Source organism: Spermophilus citellus (assembly GCF_964194105.1).
Source record: "Spermophilus citellus genome assembly, chromosome: 2".
Classification (NCBI taxonomy): domain Eukaryota; kingdom Metazoa; phylum Chordata; class Mammalia; order Rodentia; family Sciuridae; genus Spermophilus; species Spermophilus citellus.
The window spans coordinates 54,888,120-54,908,063 of NC_138183.1; the positions used below are offsets into that span (position 1 = coordinate 54,888,120).

The window sequence follows — 19,944 nt, forward strand, 5'->3', positions numbered from 1 at the left end:
TTATCAATAGTCCTATCAATATTATTTTTGGAAAATCTTTGAGGAATTTAAAGATCATTAAAAAATTTACACAAATAAAAATCAGAGAAGTACAAAGAATTGTGAAGAGGATAGATATGTTTTGGATGTTGAAGCCCTTTTTATACTTGTATGTATTTATGAGGCAATAATACTAGTAATTTTGGGGTTCTTTTGTATCCACTCAAGTCAAAGACCTCTATTTTTAAAAACTCTTCTTTTAGGAGGTATGAGAAAACATTAGCAACAACTCGATTTGATGTAATTATTTTTCCCTTTTACTTAAAAACATAATACAACTGCCAGATAGAATAATTTCTTATTTTTTGGTATATCAGAAAGAGAACTATCTTATAAACATTTAAAGCACATGATGAAAATGAAAGATTTTTTTTTTAAAAAAACCGTTTAGAGTCTATTTTCTTTGTGCAGGTACCAGATGTTGATGTTGGCAGTGCTTAAGAGGGTCACAGGGCATTTAAAATCACTAGGCTGTGGGGAATAAAATTCCAGGTCTGTTGCACTGAAAATTATTTAAAACTTGTGTTTACTCAGCAGTAAGTAGTACAAAAGTACTTTTTCTATGTGAGCCCTTCTTAAATAGTACCTTAAAAATACATGATCAATGAAATTGCTATGAAACATATTTATGTTCCAGTGGTCCTCTTAGCATTTCAGAGGTCACTAGTTCCACTTAAATATCTTATTTTTCAATGTGAAAAGCAGATCATTCTTCAGTTGGCCTTACTTTTGAGCTATTCATTTCAAGTTATAGAGGACAGCGGCTGTGCTACTTGGCTGTATACTTGTGCAGAAAAGACATGTATAACATACTTAGATAATATTTCCTTTGTATCCTCTAGATGCTTACTTACAGGACCTTTTGCTTTCCCTGCTCCCCCATATGGAGTTTCTTCTTGGGTGAGCGAAAGTTCTTCTCTCAGTGATATAATAATTAGGGTTAATAGTTTCACTGAAAAAAATAGAATTTTAGAGTAAAAAAGGTCCAGAAAATAAAACAAGTTCTTATAATGGTATCTCATTGTGCTCAATATAGATTATTATTTCTTCTGGTTTTGTGGATGTAGCACTAGAACAAGTTAGATGCTAACACTTCTTGGCTTTCTCAAAGGATTTTTTTATGCATTTTTTGCTGTAGTTAGCATCAAGATTTTACTCATGAAATTTCAGTTAATTCTATAAATACAATGGAATTAATTTCTTCTAGAAATTATTCTTCTTGCCCTTTTTGTTACTGCCTGACCAAAGTGATACTTCCTTTTCTTATAGAAATAAGTATTTCAAATCCAGCTGTCAGGGGGAAAAAGACAGGAAGGAAAAAGGCCAATACTATCAGTCATTGTCTCTGAGATTATCATTAATTTCTGCTTCTTTACATTTGGCTACACTTTTTGGATTATCTACAGCTAAAATATATTACTTGGGGAGTTACTAAATGAAAAGTACATGTGTGTACTTGCAGATTTTGATGTGCCTAAGGAGTTGAAGGTTGCCAGTTCTAGTTGCAGGTTCTTTGGTTCTATATAGTGGAACAATGTGCATGTGGTCTGTACAGTCGTGTGTCAATCAGCAATGGGAAGACTTCAGAATACCAAGTCATGATTGCGTGAACATGGTAGAGTGTACTATATACCTAGCCTGCTACATACCTAGGTTACATAAATATAGTCTGTTGCTCTTAAGCTGCATACCTTGGCAACATGTTACCGCACTGAATACCATAGGCAATATCTGTGTCTCTAAGTACAGAAAAAGGTGCAGTAAAAATACAGAATAAAAGGTTTTAAAAAATGGTATACCTGTGTAGGACACTTAATGTGAATGAAGCTTGCAGAACTGGAAGTTGTTTTGGGTGAGTGAGTGAGTGGTGAGTGAATGTGAAGGCCTGGAACATTACTATAAACTGCAGAATTTATAGACACTGTACAACTTAGGCTGACACTAAAACTATAAAAATTATTTCTTTAATAATTATCTGTGGCTTACTGCGAATTTTTTTAATTATAAACTTTTAATTTTTTAAAATTTTGACTCTTGTAATGATACACAGCTTAAAAACACAAACATAGCTGGGTCAGTGGTGCTCATAATCTCAGCAATTTGGGAGGTTGAGGCAGGAGGATCATGAGTTAGTTCAAAGCCAGCCTCAGCAACTTAGCAAGGCCTTAAGCAACTTAGGTAGACCCTGTCTCAAAAAGAAAAATATAAAAAGGGCTGTGGATGTGCTATCCCACTCCTCAGTCTATACCAAATGACCTAAAAACAGCATACTACAGGGACACATCCATATCAATGTTTATAGCAGCACAATTCACAATAGGTAAATTATGGAACCAACCTAGATGTCCTTCAGTTGATGAGTGGATAAAGAAAATGTGGTATATATACAAAGTTAAATATTATTCAGCATTAAAAGAGAATAAAATCATGGCATTTGCAGGTAAATGGATGGAGCTGGAGAATGTAATGCTAAATGCAATTAGCCAATTCCAAAAAACCAAATATTGGATAGTTTCTCTGATTTAAGGATGCTGATTCATAATATGCTGCAATGTGGAGGGGTGGGGGTGGGTGGGAGGATTAAATGAACTCTAAATAGGGCAAAGGAGAAAAGGGGAGGGAGGGGAAGAGAGGGAGCATAGGGGTAGGAAAGACAGTGGAATGCGTTGGTTATCATTACCCTAAGTACATGTATGAAGACATGAAAGATATGACTCTACTTTGTGTACAACCAGAGATATGAAAAATTATGAATTGTAAAGCATTCTGTTGTCATATATACCAAATTAAAATTTAAAAAAATTAAAAAAAATTGCACCTTAAAAAAAAAGGTGGGGCTGGGGATGTGGCTCAGTGGTTAAGCGCCCCTGGGTTCAATCCCCAGTATCAAAAAACAAACAACCCTCCCCACTTCCCCAAGTATAGTATACATCTATACAAAAAAAATTGTATGTATGTATTATGTATGTGTGTGTGTGTGTATATTTATAAACTTTAAAAAAATTTTAACATTTTTATTAAACTTTTTGTTAAAAACTAGTATGCAGGGTTGGGAGTGTGGCTCAGTGGTAGAGTGCTCGCCTTACACATGGGAGGCACTGGGTTCGATCCTCAGCACCACATAAAATTATAATAAAGTGGGGTTGGGGCTGTGGCTCAGCAGTAGCGCACTTTCCTGGCATGTGTGAGGCACTGGGTTCAATTCTCGGCACTACATATAAATAAAATAAAGGTCTACCAACAACTGAAATATATATATATATATATATATATATATATATATATATATATATATATATATGATAAAATAAAGGTATTATGTCCATCTACAACTAAAACAAAAACAAAAACTAGCATGCAGATATACACATTAGCCTAGGCCTATGCAGGGTCAGAATCATCAATATTTGTGTCTTCCAAGTCCACATTTTGCCCCACTAAAAGGTCTTCATGGGCAATAACACATGGAGACATCCTCTTCTATGATAATAATGTTTTCTGGAATTCCTCCCCGAAGCGCCTGCCTGAGGCTCTTCTTGAGGAGCTCTTTCTCTTTTTAGAAATATGCTCATGGTGGCTTACATGGCTTTTTTTTCCCATCATAGATTTGCTTGCAAGCAGATAATGTACCATGAACATTCCTCTCTATTAATGAAAACCATTCCGTTTCAGAGTCTACATTTCCAATATTTTAAGGAGCTTGTTGAGATCTTCAGAAGCTTCTGCTAAAACCATCCACTGTGAATCTTCTTGGGAGTTGTTGTTCTTTTTCATCTTCTGCAGTTTTTTCCTCTTGTCTCTTTTTCAGCCATGTGTTTACTAGATGTTTTTTGGCTTCATCATAGTCTTTGGGACCACCAATGTATATGTTGTCTGTTGTTGACTAAAGCAGTTGTTAGGCAGCATAAGACTCCACAGCACTCTCAGCCACTTGGTGTTGGATTGGTGATGGGTATTGTCCTTGATGCCCTACTCATGGGACTTGCTGGTTTCCCAAGGCAATAGTTGTCTTTCTAACTTAAATGGCAAAAGGGACTCAACATTGATGTCATTATTGCCACTCGGTTCTTCACTTCTACCCTGTATATACATTCTGTGGGCATGTTTTTATTATTTTTTTTATTGCTCATCAGTGTAGTTGTGCAATGGAAATGGATTCACAGGGGAGTGGTAGGGAACACCGCAGAGGGATTTCCGATTTTCCTCTATCATGTCTATGTAGTTAAGTGGGGAATGCAAAACAAACATGAGCCTATTACATGACTGATGCTTACGGCTTTCTAATTCATTGATTTTTTTTTCTTTTTTCCAGTACTAGGGATAAAATTCAGGACCTCACATATGCTAGGCAAGTGTTCTACCACTGAGCTACATCCCTAACCCTTTCATAAGGTTCTTAACATGTGAAGTGGGTGCAGTGGTGCATGACCATAATTCCAGAGACTTTGAGGCCAAGGCAGGATGATTCCAAGTTGGAGACCATCCTCAGAAATTTAGCGAAACTCTGTCTCAAAATAAAAAATAAAAAGAATATAGGACTGGGGATGTACCTCAGTGGGGAAGCACTCTTGGGTTCAATACCCAGTACCAAAAAATAAAACAAAACGACAACAACAACAAAAAACTTAAAACAGTTCTTTATGTGGTTTTTGAATATTACTTCCAGTTGGAGGAATTCCTTTAAACCATATTATAGTTACTTGGAAAAATTGTATAGAAATCTAGTATTAGGAGATTGTTGTGTCACAATTTAAATATGACCTTGGGGCTAGTAATTTATCCTCTGAGCTTTGTTATCCTTTTCTGTAAAATGGGAATGCCGATAACATTTTCCATAGAGGTAGCTGTGAGGATATGTGAACATCTCTTGTAAACGCGTATACATTTCATTTATTGAATAAGCTACTCTTGCCAGACTACCTAAATTAGAATGGAGGTGATTTGGATCAAGTCCCTGAGTTCACAGCCTAGAGCCAAATTACATTTGTCCATTCTACTTGGGAGGGAGCATGTCAAAGATGTATGGTTTTAATCTTATTTTTGTGAGAGGCTATGCCTACTTTAACCCCCATAGCTTCTATTAAAAAACTTGAAAATAGTTCATTTTCTATTCCTAATTACTTGGCAGAAATTTAGAATAGAAAGAGAAACTAGTAACAACCAACCTTTCCTTTGCACTTGCAGATCAACAAAAGGGATTCTTGGGTCCTAGAGACCAAAGAAAGAATCAGCAGGAATGCCCAGGGTGAATTGATGGATTGCAGAGCCTGGCTGGTAATTACTTTCACTGAGCTAAAACATTAACTTAATACATGGGAGCAGGGCCAGATGAAAATCAGGATTTGGACCTCTTCCCCCCCCTGTGGATATCCCACACTTCCCTTTTGGAGGCAGTCTTCTCTTTGGTGGGATAGCCCTGCTTCCTTTCCTGAGGCTTGGCATGGATTTCCCCTGCCCCACCCTGGCTGACTAGAGTTGTACCTTTGTTTTCTAGATATGTGAGTGCTTAGGTCAGCCAGCTTTCTGGGGTGGCAAGAAACCACAGTTTCTCGACTATTCAGCCTATGCCTGGTATCAACTGACTTTTCTCATTCGGGGGTTCAAATTTCTAGCTGGTGAGCTTTAGCTTTTGTTTGTTTTTTTCTCCAGTGCTGGGGATTGAACCACTGCGCACATGCTAGGGAAGCCTTTTGCCACTGAACTACACCCCTAGCCCTAGAGATTTAGCTTTTGGATTTTGGTGACGCATTCTTCTCTCTCTCTCTCTCTCTCTCTCTCTCTCTCTCTCTCTCTCTCTCTCTATTTTCTTTGTTTCTCGTGTGTGTGTGTGAATCCAGGGATGCTCTTTACCACCACTGAGCTACATCTTCACCCTTTTTTATTTTTGGTTTTATTATTGTTGTTGCCGATATTGTTTTTTCATCCTTCTTTATTTCATTTTCCATTTTGAGACAGGATCTTGCTACATTGCCCTGGCTGGCCTTGAATTCACAATGCTCCTAATGCAGCCTTCCTGGTCCCATTTGCCTGTAATCCACCACACCAGGCCTTTTGTAACACTTACCAGAGGCAGACCTAGCTTTAAACTAGGTGATGCTATCATCTTTCGAGACCAAGTGTTTTCATTTTCAAAGCTAGAATGTGTTGATTATTAATGACTTCCTGGTGTACTGTGCTAGGAAAGATTGTGAAGCCATAATGAAGTTGAAGGACATGATTATGTGGTGATATGTGTTTTCCATGCGTTGGGAGGGGCATGTATATTTTCAGATGGGCATCCGATTCATAGTACATGAGAGCTCATTTAATCTACAGTGCTTCCAGCCCAGCTCTTCCACCGTATGGTTGAGAAGGTGGATTTTAGAAAGATAAAGCTATTTTCAAGTCATTAGAGCCAACAATGGGACCTGAACTCTAGATTTTCTGAGTTCAAGTGCTTGTTACTTTATGGAGATAAAAACATTTGTTACCTTTACGAAATTTAGAGAGGGTTAAATCTAAAAATCGATATTGAAGGTTAGGAACAGTGACCAACACTGAGACTTCATAACCAAAAATTGCTATTACTCTCATCATCACCATGAGTAACTTCATTACTGCTGCTACCACCATGTATAAGGAAGTTGGGCAGTTCTCTGTTGGGTGCCATGTTGTAGAAACCCAGCTTTTTCTAACCAGTTAAGCAAGTATTCTACTTCTGACTCTACTTAAGAAATTTCAAGTGTTTAACACTTAACTACCCTAGAGACCCACAAAAGGCATTGGTTGAACGTAATTAAATGATAATTAGAAACCCTAATTTTAGATTTTGTACATTTTTTTGGTGTTTGAGTTGATTATAATTCTAACATAAAGATTTACCAAATGTGATTATGAATACACTTAAGTCAGTTCTCTTGAAGTAGCAGGCAGTCCAGAATCATGATTCCCTCTTGAACAGTTTACTCTGCTTCCTTGTATCTTTGGACATCTCTATTGAGCATGTGCTATTTCACATTTTTAAGTATCTTTGTCCTGTTAGCCCAGGACTTTACATTGGGAACTTCAGTTATAAAAGATATTATGATGTGATTATTTGAAAGATCAGACTTTTGTGGAAGTTTTATTGGCATGCAAGTATACTTATATTAGTGGATAAGAAATGAACATAAAACTATATAAAATATTTAAGAATAAAGAAATTAAGTCAGTCATGCCTTGATTAGATAGTGAGAGGTTAATGCCACTTCATGCCATCCTGGTTCCATTTGTTTTATGTACTAGCTGACCCACTGGCAGTATAACTTGGTGGAATGAACATGGGCTTTGGAGTCCGATTGGTTTGAGGCTCTATTCCAAGAGCTTTGGGATTGGGTGCATTGTCTTTCTTTTTCTTAAATACCTTTCCTTGTTTATTTATTTTATTGATTTATTTTTATGTGGTGCTGAGAATTGAACCCAGGGTCCATATGTGCTTGGCGAGCACTCTACCACTGAGCCACAAAACCAGCCCAAGGTGTATTATCTTTTTGAGTTTTAGTTCTCATAAAATTTGGGATGCTATCTCCTTTGCATGGTTTCCAAATCCTAAAAGTATTTTGTTCTTGCAGATGCTCAGTAAATGTTAGCTCCTTTTCTCCTCTTAACCACAGGCTTTACCTCCCAACTGCCTTACGTGTTATTTTACAAGGATCAATTCAAGGAATAAAGGAAGTTGGAAAGTTTTAGTTTCGTACTAACATTTCCAGTGGTTTGCCTCTTAAGTCATCTTACTGTAAAGGTTGTGGTTCCTATAAGCCTCACACCCTTGGGAACCAAACTCATGACAGTCATGAAGTGTCCTACTTCAAAGGATGAGAAAACCAAGCAAACCAAAAATCATGCTGTCCTCTCTGGAGCACTGTGTATGAGCATGCCTTTCCCTGGGATCAGCTTGGAACTGTGGATAACAGCATCACCATCACCTCTTGCCGGCAGTGATGTGGAGGGTGAAGAGAACGCTCTGGGGCTGAGCTAGGGTTCTTAATTGAATGGCCGTCTGGCCTTCTCTGAGCATTCTTTTCCCTTCCAGGATTCCTGTAATTGTCATCAGATGGCTCTGTCTCCCAAATGTTTCCGGTATTGCAGTGACTTCTGGAGTGTGTTTAAAAAAAAAAAGGGGGCAGAATTAGCAGTCATTATGTGTTTGTGTCTGCTCTGTTGTGTAGATGTGTGCAGACTGGGCATCCCTGAAGAAGAGAAAAACCAGTCAGGAATGGAGTCCTTTTACTGTCTGCTCTTGTGCCTTCCCTCCTCCTCTGCTCTTTCTTTTCCTCCTGCATTGCTTTAAAGGACTCAAAGAAAAGGAAAGACGCAGGCAACATTCCCACTTCAACTACAGCCAGTCTCCCTTTCAATCTCAGTATTTGTGGGGACCTTTATAAAGAATTGCATTTTTCTTTAGGTCAGTGAAAGGCCTTGGGGGAGGTTGAGAGTGGAACTGAACAGAGAATGAACCCTAAAGGATGGTTCCCATGCATGAAGGAAAAGGGGACATTGGAGATGGATTCTGAGTTTCACCTGATAATATTCAGATGATGGAAATGATAGCATTAGTTGGCAAAGCAGATGTTTGTGTGGGAACAACAGCCCAAAGCACAGCGGTGGCAAATATGGATGCGTTTGTGGAGGAATGTGTGATAAGGTTTAGCTTAATAATAAGAAAAATCATAGTTTTGTGTTTGTACTTTATAAAGGGAACAGCGTAATGATTCCAATTTCAGGATGAATGTTGTCTGTAAAGTTGAGATATAGAAAGAATGGTCCATGTACCCAAAGAGGGTTTGGCATTCTGTGTGTCTTAAGGTATTTGAATTTTCCCTTCACCATAAGCTGAAAAGCACAAACACAAGATGTCTTGCACGTGTGTGTGTGTGTGTGTGTGTGTGTGTGTGTATGTGTATTTGTATTTTTTCTTCCTTCAATCAGATAACTTGACCCTGACACTGCTTTTCAAGGAAGGGGAAAAATTGCCTAAATGAGAAAGGACAGCTAATTAAAAAAAAAGAAAGAAAGAAAAAGAAAAGGTGATTGACAGAACTAAACTCGTGTCTTACTCCCCCACTCCCCCTTCTCCCAATTCCCTAAGCAGAAACTGACAAGAGAGGTGAGGTTAGGTAAGATTGTTCAACTACATCATGTTGGAAGGTGTAAAGTTGAAGAGAACTTAGACTATGTCTTCTGATTCTAGCTGTTGGCTGAGAAATTGTACAATTTAAAAAGTGCTTTGATCTACTGGCTTTTACTCACCAAACAAGTAAAATAGTTCACTGCCTTTTGGTCCCCCAGATTGTCTAGTGGTGGAGTGTTCTCTTAGCCAGCTCCAGATAGTGGTATTAACTGTGGTGCTTCCTCATATAAAGCAGCCCTTTTATAGTTGTTATGTGGTATTTTGAAATAATTGAGGTAAATACTAATGCGTTACCTAAAAATACTGATGTCATCTGCCCCATATCTCTTTTTCCAGATGTCTGGGGGTGGAAGGTGGGAACAGAAAGACCTTGATCTCAGCAAGGAAGATAAGAGAAATCTCATGATCAATTAAAAAAAAAATCAGTAATGATAATTGTATTCCCTTAGCAGTGATTGGTTGTATGAGCAGGGATGTAGCCAAGTCCTGGCCTATAATTTGTAAGAGGAAGACTGCTGGGAGTGGGATAGTGAAAGTTTTCCATGTGGAATGAAAAACAAATGACTGCTTGGAATGTGGCTGTGATGCTCAGAGAGGCAATGGGCCAGGCTGGCAGCAGGAGGAGGACACCTGGCAGGAAGAAAGGTGGAGCCTGTGACATCGACACCCGGCACTGGGCTCCACCTCTGACTTCTTGTTTTATAATCTGTAACTAAGTCACACAATCCACTATATATCAGCTAAACAGTTTTCTGTTTCAAGATGTGAAAGGCATGTATCCCTTTTTAGTGGGGTTGAAAACTGGAATTGAGCCTTCCCAAAGTGAGTGCTCACCACCCGGGAGACATCTTGCCAATCCCCGCGTTCTCACCACTGTAACGTCTTGGTGAGGGCTGTGATGGGCAGACAAAGTTGATGTTTGGTTTGTCAGTTCGTTTCTGTTGTTTATAAATCGGGCAGTCTTTGCTGAGGCATCTTATTTCTACTTTGGCTCGTTATGATTGATAATAAGAGAAAGAAGACTGTGAAGTATTGAGAAATAATCTAAAAAAGCATGGTGTTGTTAGAGTGGTTATTCAGTTTTCACAGTTAGGTTTGTTTTGGAGTCTGACTTTGTTGACAGTTCTGTTATTATATGAAAGCTGTTTCCTGCAGTGCATTTTCTGTTTTAGTTAAGAAACCTCACTTTATTTCCTAAGATGCATTATAATTAGGACTGTTTGGTACTGAGAATCTTTTCTCACTTAATACTCCTAATGAGATACAAATGTTCTAAATGTCCTTATGAGTGGATTATATTTAGAGAGGAATCCACTTATTTTAGCTAACTAATCCCTTTGCTTTTGAATCATACATCCTTATTAGGCTCTCACGTTCCTGTTCCATATGGAATGCCTTGTGAAATCAGACCTCGGCAAGCAGTGTTATTAACTTTCAGGGTCAGTGGTACTGAAAATGTCAATGAAGTTTGTTGGCTCTACATATCTTGTTTTTATAGCACTCTTCTTTTTTTACACACTCATGATAAATACAATTCTTTCCCTATTCCTGTAAAATGAATCTTATTTCTTAGTTGGTTCTCTTTTGGTATTTATGTTTCTTTTCACTAGGACAAAATAACTGGATCTATTTGAGCTTTTCCACTCAACTCTTCTGCCTCCTTCTGCAGTCTGGAATTGTCTTCCTTGTTGCTCAGATCTGTGGATGTTGTACATCCTTGTCCTTTTGTTAGAAACCTGAAAATGTCTCAGTGGAATCACTGGACGTTTGAGTCGTAGTGAATAAGATTTGTGTGACACCTCCGAGTCGGTGTTAAATAAACCTTCTCAGTGATGGTTTCCTTTTTGAGAAAGGCAAATGAGTTAGTGATGAAGCTTTGAAGAACTTGCCTGTAGGTGTACTCTTGAGTTCAAATTCAGGCTTCACTGCTTACAGTTTGCATGTTCTTAGACAAGTTATTTGACTTCTGTGTATGTTTGGTATTCTATACAATAGGGATCATAATGCCACTTACCTTGTAGGTTGTCATGAGGATCCTATGAGAAAATTCATGCAAACTCTTATAGTAGTGCCTGGTGCATTCTAAGCATATAGAGGATATGATAGTATCTAGTTGAATTTTTAAAAAATTTTTTAAAAATGTTTTTATTAGTGCATTGTAGCTATACATGATAGTGGAACTCATTTTGATATAATCATACATGCATGGACTATAATTTGCTTCATTTCTTCTTTCTTTCTTCCTTTTTTTTTGGGGGGGGGATACCAGAGATTGAACTCAGGGGCACGTGACTACTGAGCCACATCCCCAGTCCTATTTTGTATCTTATTTGGAGACAGGGTCTCACTGAGTTGTCTTGCTTTTGCTGAGGCTGGCTTTGAACTCTCGATCCTCCTGTCTCAGCCTCCCAAACTGCTGAGATTATAGATGTACACCACTGCGCCCAGCTAATTTGCTGTGCCATTTCAATCCCCAGGACTTCCATATTCTCTCCTCCTTCCCTTCCTCTACTTGCCTTCCTTCTATGTATTTATATGTTGCTCTTTTCATTGGTACATCATAATTATACATATAAGTACAATTCATTGTGATATATTCATACATGCACATGGCGTAAGTTCACTTGATTTCATTTTGCAGTCTCTCCTCTTCCTCACCCTCCTCCCCCTGATTTTCTTCCTCCACTCTACTGTTCTCCTTTCTATTTTCATGAGAGCCCCCCTTTTTATTTCTTATTTCTCTCTAGATTCCACATATGAGAGAAAACATTCAGCCCTTGACTTTCCGAGTCTGGCTTTCTAATGGAATTTTTAAAAAAAAAATAATTAATATAATTAATGTAATTATATAACAGATGGACATAGTATCTTTATTTTTTTAATGTGGTGCTGAGGATCGAACCCAGTGCCTCAGACGTGCTAGGCAAGCCCTCTATCACTGAACCACAACCCTAGCCCCTCTAATGGAATTAAAGAAATACTTTAAGTAATTTTCTCCTTTGGTCTTCATAACCACCCTTGAAGAAGATGATGTTGTCTTATCTGTATTCTCTATTTTATAGAGAATGTCACAGAAACACAGGTGTCTGTCAGTATATTATTTTGTTATTAGTAACAGTTGGAATTATAGTCTGAATTTTTCCTCTAATCTGTTACACTTGACTGTGAATTGGGTCTTTAGGAAGTTGCCCTAGTTCTGTGGCGTTATCAGAAGATATAGACAGGAAGGGCATCATTCCTGTTTCTTTAATGTAGCCCATTGGTGTCCCAGTTCATTCATGTTAACATCATTTGTTTATTAAATACATATATTTTTCATTTTACACGGTTTCAATATACATAATTTTCTTTTCCTGTGGCTAATTAAATATGTCAGTCCTCCTACATTAGTATAGTCTAATTTTTACTTATCACATTATATGAATGGTAGTTGTATAAAGCTCTTTCTGTTATATGGTTCATATACCTACAGCAAAGCATGTAGCTGTGTTGCCTACTTGTTTTCTGTAGTAAACCTGTGTAAACCTGTGTAAACCTGTGTAACATTTCATAAAAATGGATAATTGAAAGAAGGAATTGGTCAACAAAGATCAAAGTGCAGCAAAGAAATGAAAAATGTCCACATTGAAAGTGAAATTTGAACTAATTGTAATTAGGATTCTGGAGAAAAATTGCTGACCAAGGGAACATCAACCCTGTTAGTGGTCTTTATGCATGCAGTCAGGGGAACTTGGTGATGGGTAACTGACTTGATATAAATTAGGAGAATGATCATATTGAGAACAATGAAGATGTAACAGAGGAAAGGATCAGGCAAAGTTTTTCCAATTAAAGCAACTCTCAGAGATATCATATGAGTGGGAAAACACAAAGGATATAATGTTGGAAGTTAATGCAAACTTAGAACTTATACCAGCCTGTCAAGACATAGGAAGATATAAAGTGGGAGGAAAACAGCATTATTCAAACTACTATTATAAGCACTTTAAAAATTTTTTTCAGTACTGAGGATTGAATCCAATACTGAAATATATGCTGTTTTTTTTTTTTTTTTTTTTTTTTTTTGTAGCAGGGAGGGGTAAGATCTCACTAAGTTACTGAGGCTGGCCTCAAGCTGAGTTGCTGGACTTACAGGTATATGCCAATGTGCCTGGCCAACACTTTTTAAACATTTTTTAAAAATACTTATTTTTATTGGATACAATACCTTTATTTTATTTATTTATTTTTATGCGGTGCTGAGGATCAAACCCAGCACCTCACACGTGCTAGGTGAGCACTCTATTGCTGAGCCACAACTCTAGTCCCACCAAAATAAATAAAACACTTCAATTCTCAGAGTTTCTAATGATTTAAATTACAGTACACTAGATATTTTAATTGTTAAAATTTCTTTACATTTATAGCAGATAGAAAGTTTTTAATGTTCTGAAAACAAAAATTTTAAGAGTCATAGAACAATCATAATTTTTCAATTGATTATTCAGATTGCTTTTCATGGCCCATAGTGGTGGCACATACCTGTAATCCCAGCAACTTGGGTGGTTGAGGCAGGAGGATCACATGTTTAAGGTTAGCTTGGACAGTTTAGAGAAACCCTGTTTCAAAATAGAAAACAAAGTCTGATGTAGCTCTGTGGTATGGAGCTTTCCTGGCATGCACAAAACTTTGGTACTTTGGTACTGCAAAAGAAAAACAAACAAATAAACAAACAAAAAGATGGCTTTGCATGGATTCAGCTTGCATGACCATTTTAATAGTTTTATATTACAATGCAAAATGCCTGAATTTATTGGGCCAAGTAGGCAGTTTTAAAAGTGATGGGGATACACTGATGTATACAGAAAACATACCTTTAGGAAATGTTTTTTCCAACATAGATTTATTGTCTGTCATGTACCAGGGTGAATACATATATACATGTAGGAAAAAAGTCCTTTTCTCAAAGAATTTACATTTCAGTTCACTGATGAGAGAGAGACAAGATCATTATACTACAGCCTATGATATATGTGATAGAGTTCTTTGAACGCAATGACAAGGGAAATGCCAGGCATCATAAGGTCCTGTAGGAAATGCATCCAACTTATAGCCTGAGGAATATGAGGGGTGGGAGAGACAAAGAGACATCCTGGGGGACTTAGTTTGGAAAGGCTATGTTGAAGAGGAGGATGGTGATAAGAAACTTCTGCATGAAGAGCACAGGACATTTAAAAAAGTTGAGTGTTGCTGGAGTATGTGCTCCAGCAAGTTAGCAGCCATATCAGCAATGCCATGAAACTTATAGGCAACAGATTTTTAGGATTTTCCCCAATTTTCTTTTAAACTCAAGTATAATTTATGCACAATAAAATTGACACATTTTACTGTATAGTTTGACCTAAGTCCTGAAACTACCACAATCAGGATGAAGAACAGTTTCATTACCCCTAAAATCCCTCCGTGCTTTGGACTAATCCCTCCTCCTACCTCAAACTCTGGAACCCCCTGATTTGTATTCTACCCTTATAGAGTTGCCTTTTCCATAGTCTCATATAAATGAAATCATACAGTATGTAATCTTAAGCCTGGCTCTTTCAGTTACCATGATACTTTGAGATTTATCCATGTTTCATGTAAGAGCCTTTGGAACTATCTGAGATTTGATGGGAGGATGGATTTGAGAGAGCTTTTGTTGTAACTTAGCCAGCTGCTAATGGAGTAGAGGGAGTAGGGCTGCAAAATAGGGGCTTGGTTTGAGAATTATATAGGAGTTGAAATTAGTCTCACCCTAAGTTGGGCCTATAGGAGTAGCAACAGGTGGGAAACAGGAGGCCCTGCATGTTGGACATGTTGAGGCTTAAGATTGTTGGGGTTATCTTGAGGTGAGCCCAGTAGGGTGTGGTGTGTATGATGGAGTTGCTTTCTCTCCTTCCTTATCCTCTGATCTATGTCTAAATCAAATTTGCTGGGCATGTTCTTGCTTAATTAAAGGGTTCCCTTTTCTCTTCATCCTACCACATCACCACCAAGGATTTGCTCCCATTGCCTTGCTTTTGGACTATGGAACTGTTGCTGCATCAACTCGTCATTTTTTCAAGGACTGTCAGCTAACTCAGTTCATCTGCACAAGTAGTAGTAGAAAAAATATCACTAGAAAAGTTATGGTTTGCTTGGTCTTTGGAGCTTCAGGTCAGAGTTCTGTTGTCACAAACTAGCCACAGGCTAGAGATTCTCTTTTGTAAAGATCCTAATAATTTTATTTTCTTGCCAGAAGGGGTTCCATGAAACTGTTTTTATGTGTGTGCAGGGTGCTGGGGATCAAATCCAGGGCCTTGCAAATGCTAGGCAAATGCTCTACCACTGAGTTACATTCTCAGCTTCTGGAATTGTATTTTTTTGAGGGTACAGCATTTGAACCAGATTGAACCCTATGAAAAGAAGGAACATAGGTGAAGGAGCATAATATTACCTATCTTTAGGCTGTGCTGGTCTCATCTTTTGTGCATACAGTTTAGGTGTGGTTCTGAAGCTGCATCAGGTCAAGAGGAGAATTCTGTGCTTAATTAATATGGTCTATTTCTGGCCTAGGAGAGGAAGCACCCTGGGAAGTGGTGGGAAGTGGTTGCCCATGCTAGGAAGAACAATGTAGAGAAGGCTGGGATTGTGGCTCAGCGGTAGAGTGCTCGCCTAGCATGGGTGGGACCCGGGTTCGATCCTCAACACCACATAAAAAAATACAAGGCATTGTGTTGTATCCATCTATACCTAAAAAAAAAATATTAAAAAAAAAAAAAGATCAGAAGAACAATGTAGAGAAAGGTGATTGGGTGTAGATGCTTACACCCAAAAGATACTGGATAAAAAATAAGCTTGTTGGGCTGGGGTTGTAGCTCAGTGGTAGAGTGATGACCTAGCATGCATGAGACACTGGGTTTGATTCTTAGCACCACATACAAATAAGTAAATAAAGGTCCATCAACGACTAAAAAATTAAAAAGAAAAACCCGTGACTATAATTATAGCTAATATAGCATTTCATCCTCAGGACAGCTCTGTGAGATGTAAAGAGCATTATTCTTCTCTCTTATAGGTGGGGAACACAAAGTGAGGCCTAAGGAGGTCAAGTAACTAGCCGAGTCAGGTGGCTAGTGCCAGCAGAGCTGGGATTCAAACCCAGGCAGGCTGGCTCCGGAGTTCATGCTTTTCTGTATTTTAATCATGCTGCATTTGAACTGGTAGTACCTGAAGGAGTCAAGGGAAATAATTTACTTACCAGTCACAGTGGTATATACCTGTAATCCCAGTGGTAATCCCAGTAACTCAGAAATCTGAGGCAGGAAAATCACAAGTTTGAGACCAACCTCAGCAAATTAGCAAGACCCTAAGCAACTTGGTGAGACACTGTCTCAAAATAAAAAATTAAAAGGTCTGGGGATGGGACTCAGTGGTAAAGTGTCCCTGGGTTCAATCCCCAGTAATATTTAGTTTCTCTGTCCTTCATTTTACACTTAAAAGGATTGAAGTCTAGAGAGGACTCGAGTTGACTGGCTCAAGATCACAGATGTTGAGGGAGAAAGAGTTTGTTCTCTTCCTGTCCAGGGCTCTAGAAAGTTTTAGACCTTTGTCTTGTTGTATGTCAGTTTCATATCAGTGAAGAGAGATGTTGCTGAAGTATGCAGACTGGCACAATTGGTGTTTAATTCTGTCCATTCCCTTGGCCTCCACTCTTTTGCCTGGGAATGTGTTAATTTGTCTTCCTGTCCCCTCTCCCAGTTATTATTCTCAAGGGAATGACTGTTAACCGTTCTTTAACCTGTCCTCTTGAATCATCGATTGCTGACCATTTGCTCTTTTCAGTCTCTTCCCATTAGCAGGTAAGGGAGGAGAGAACCTGTCCAACCAGTTGGATAGAGTTGAGTTTGGGGATGGGGGAGGAGAAGGGGACCACTGTAGGTTTGCATGCAGATCAAAGACTTTGCTGGTGTTTGTGGTTTTGATCCTTCTGGCCCACCTGTATCACAGTCATCATTGCTTGGGCTCCAACCTGTGTCAGTCTTCTGTGCTTACTGCAGGGTGCCTCCCCCTCTCTTCAGTTGGGGTTCAGATCTACAGGATTCACTGGTGCTAATTTGCTCGCCCCAGGCATCGGTTCTTGTGGCACCTTGACCCAGGGCATCTAGACAGGAAAGGGAGCTCTTGCCTCACCAGTTTACATTTCATAATTGTTATAACTTTATTTTGAGGAGCCATAGTTTGGGGAATAAGTTCATTTGTAAAAAATGTTTGGATTCTTTTTTTTAAAAGTCTCTTTTATGCTGAATGTTAAGGCACATGCCTGTAATCCTGGTGACTTGGGAGGCTAAGACAGGAGAATAGGAAGTTTGACGCCAGTCTCAGCAATTTAGTTTCAAAATAAAAAGTAGAAATAGCTGAGGGTATGGCTCAGTGGTAGAGCACCCCTGGATTCAATCCCCAGTAACCCCCATCCCACAAAACACTCTTGAGTGCAGATTTTTTCAGGAAGACAAACTTGATTCTTTTTCTCCTTTCATTCCTTCACTCTGTACTGGGTCTTTGTATATTAAAATTTAAGACCCCTTCTGGTTTCTTCCACTTACCCAGGAAGTTGAATGTAATGTATTGTGGTTACCATTCTCTAGTGGCCTTTTCTTTTTCTCCCCTTTTTCTGTAATTAAGAATGTGCTCCTCAGTTTCAACTCAAAATACCTGAAAAGACTCCTTGTTTAGTTAAGGAAAGCAAATTTCCTCAGGTAATTTCCCATATGTTTTCTGTAGAAACTGGCACGTACCTCTTTGTATTTTATCCCCATCAAATGAGATCCTTAGAAGAGCAATCAGCTAGTCTGAGCCATTGGAATCTTGTTGCCTGCATTTTCTTAGATGATTTTAACTCTTCTGGTGCTTTCCAGGAACATTTGCTTCTTCCCATCACAAGGAAAGGTGTCTGGGATTTCATGATTGCTGCACTGTTTCCTCAGATGGCTCTTGAGCATGGCCATTGAGTGCTAGGACTGTTCTTCCAAATAGGTCCATGTGCCCAGAGGTATATTTACCTTCAAGGCCCAGGGAAGAGCCCTGGAAATTTGTTTATGAGGTCATCATTTTTGTAAAGTTTATATATATTTTTGCATGCTTTTTCTATTATTATTATCATTATTATTTAGAGTTGGGATTGAACCCAGGGCCTCACACAATGATGCTAAGCATGTGCTCTACGGTTGAGCTACATTTCAGCCCCTGCATGCTTTTTATAAAAGAAATTCCTTCATAGTTTGCAAGCTTTAGGCCTTACCAGCCTGCCCCCACTCTTCAAGACATGTATTGCAAAGATCTGCATCACCTTAAGTCATCTCCTAACCCCCTTACTTTTCTGTGGCCTAAATCCGTTCAGTTGTGGTATAACTTCTTATAATTCTGGCCTCTGTGAAGTGCAGAAAAGTCCCCAGTCCAGTGTGAAACAGTAGGTGAATGCCCTGATAGAAACCTTGCCTGTGGAATACTTTGAGACATGGGCAGACTAATCTTATTGGTATCCAGACTGGGGTTCTGTACATTGAGTTTAAGGTTATAGTTCTTTCTCTAAAGTAAAAGCATATTCCCTTAAAAAAAAAAATCCTGGAAGCTGTCTCTAAGAAATTCTATGCAGTGATTCTCTTAATCTCACAGGCTTAAAATTTTCCCCTACTCCCTTTATTCTGCAAGACCCTAAATAGATTGTTGTGCATTGTCTCTTGGAATCACCCCTTAAAAAACAAAAAAACAAAACCCCAAACAGAACAGTCTCAAAATGATGGCTGTGGAGTTGGAGGGCTGGGGATTGGTTTGTAAGTGAATTCCTATCACTCCTTTACTCCTCTTCATTCTCAATGCTCCATTCTAGGTTTGTTACAGTCACTGGTCACATCACCTTCAAGTTCTTCCAGGACACTCCGCCTGCTGGCGTTGGAGGCTTTAAAAGCATCTCTGATGTAACCACTGTTCAGCCCCCAAACTCCTTCCATTCCAGAGTCTGGTCAGAGTAAGCCCTGACTGTGTGCTCAAGGCTGCTTGAGTGTAAGCCAGGTTCCCCTGCCACTGGCTTCTCTCCCTTTATATGCAACGTGACAGCCACGTTGTCTCCCAGGTCCACCTCTTATTTTGTAGTCCTTTTGTTGAGGCACTTATCACTTTGTTATATAATGCTCCAAACTAGATTTAAGAAATTCTCCAGAGCACTTTCTTATTTTTACCAGTCGTAGGTACCCAAATACTCAGAAAAAAAAATGCACAACAAACTCATACAAAGACCTTAGGGCCACATCCCTCCCAACACATCAAACACTTAAGTGTTGACACTGAGCAGCTATAGGCTTGGGACCTGTGTTTCCTCCTCTCTAGTAGAACAGTGAAGCAGTACAGTCTCCTGGACTGGAAAGAGGAACATGATTGTTTCTTATTATTGTGATGCTTTCCTTCACTTTCTATAGGAGTTTCTAAATTGGTTTAACCAAAAGTTTTGAATTTTTGTCAACCTCACTAGAAAAAGAAACTTGGATGCTGTTCTATTATACTACTAACTTAAGCTGTCACTGTTTGAATTTTTTAATTCTTAAAAAAGGATTCCAGTGTTTTTAAGTATGTATTAAAAATTTTTACAAATTTCAAAGAATTTTAAAGTTTATTTTTGGAAAACTTACAATGTACTTTTGACCAATTGGGTTGTTGTACAACCAAGATTAGTGAAGATGGATGCAGTTTGAACATGACTTTAATAT

General features: G+C 38.5%; 1 protein-coding gene across 8 annotated transcripts in view; it reads left to right on the plus strand.

Annotated features, from left to right (window-relative positions):
• The window catches only part of BNC2 (basonuclin zinc finger protein 2), a 415,572-nt gene that overhangs the window by 65,178 nt on the left and 330,450 nt on the right, over positions 1 to 19,944 (plus strand). For 5 of the 8 annotated variants that reach the window (XM_081282134.1, XM_081282132.1, XM_081282136.1 and 2 more), the window contains exon 2: positions 5,224 to 5,313. The exons of the other annotated variants lie outside the window; for them this stretch is intronic. In XM_081282134.1, the coding sequence (XP_081138260.1) occupies positions 5,224 to 5,313 (90 nt within the window). The remainder of the gene's footprint in view (positions 1 to 5,223; positions 5,314 to 19,944) is intronic. 8 annotated transcript variants of the gene reach the window in all.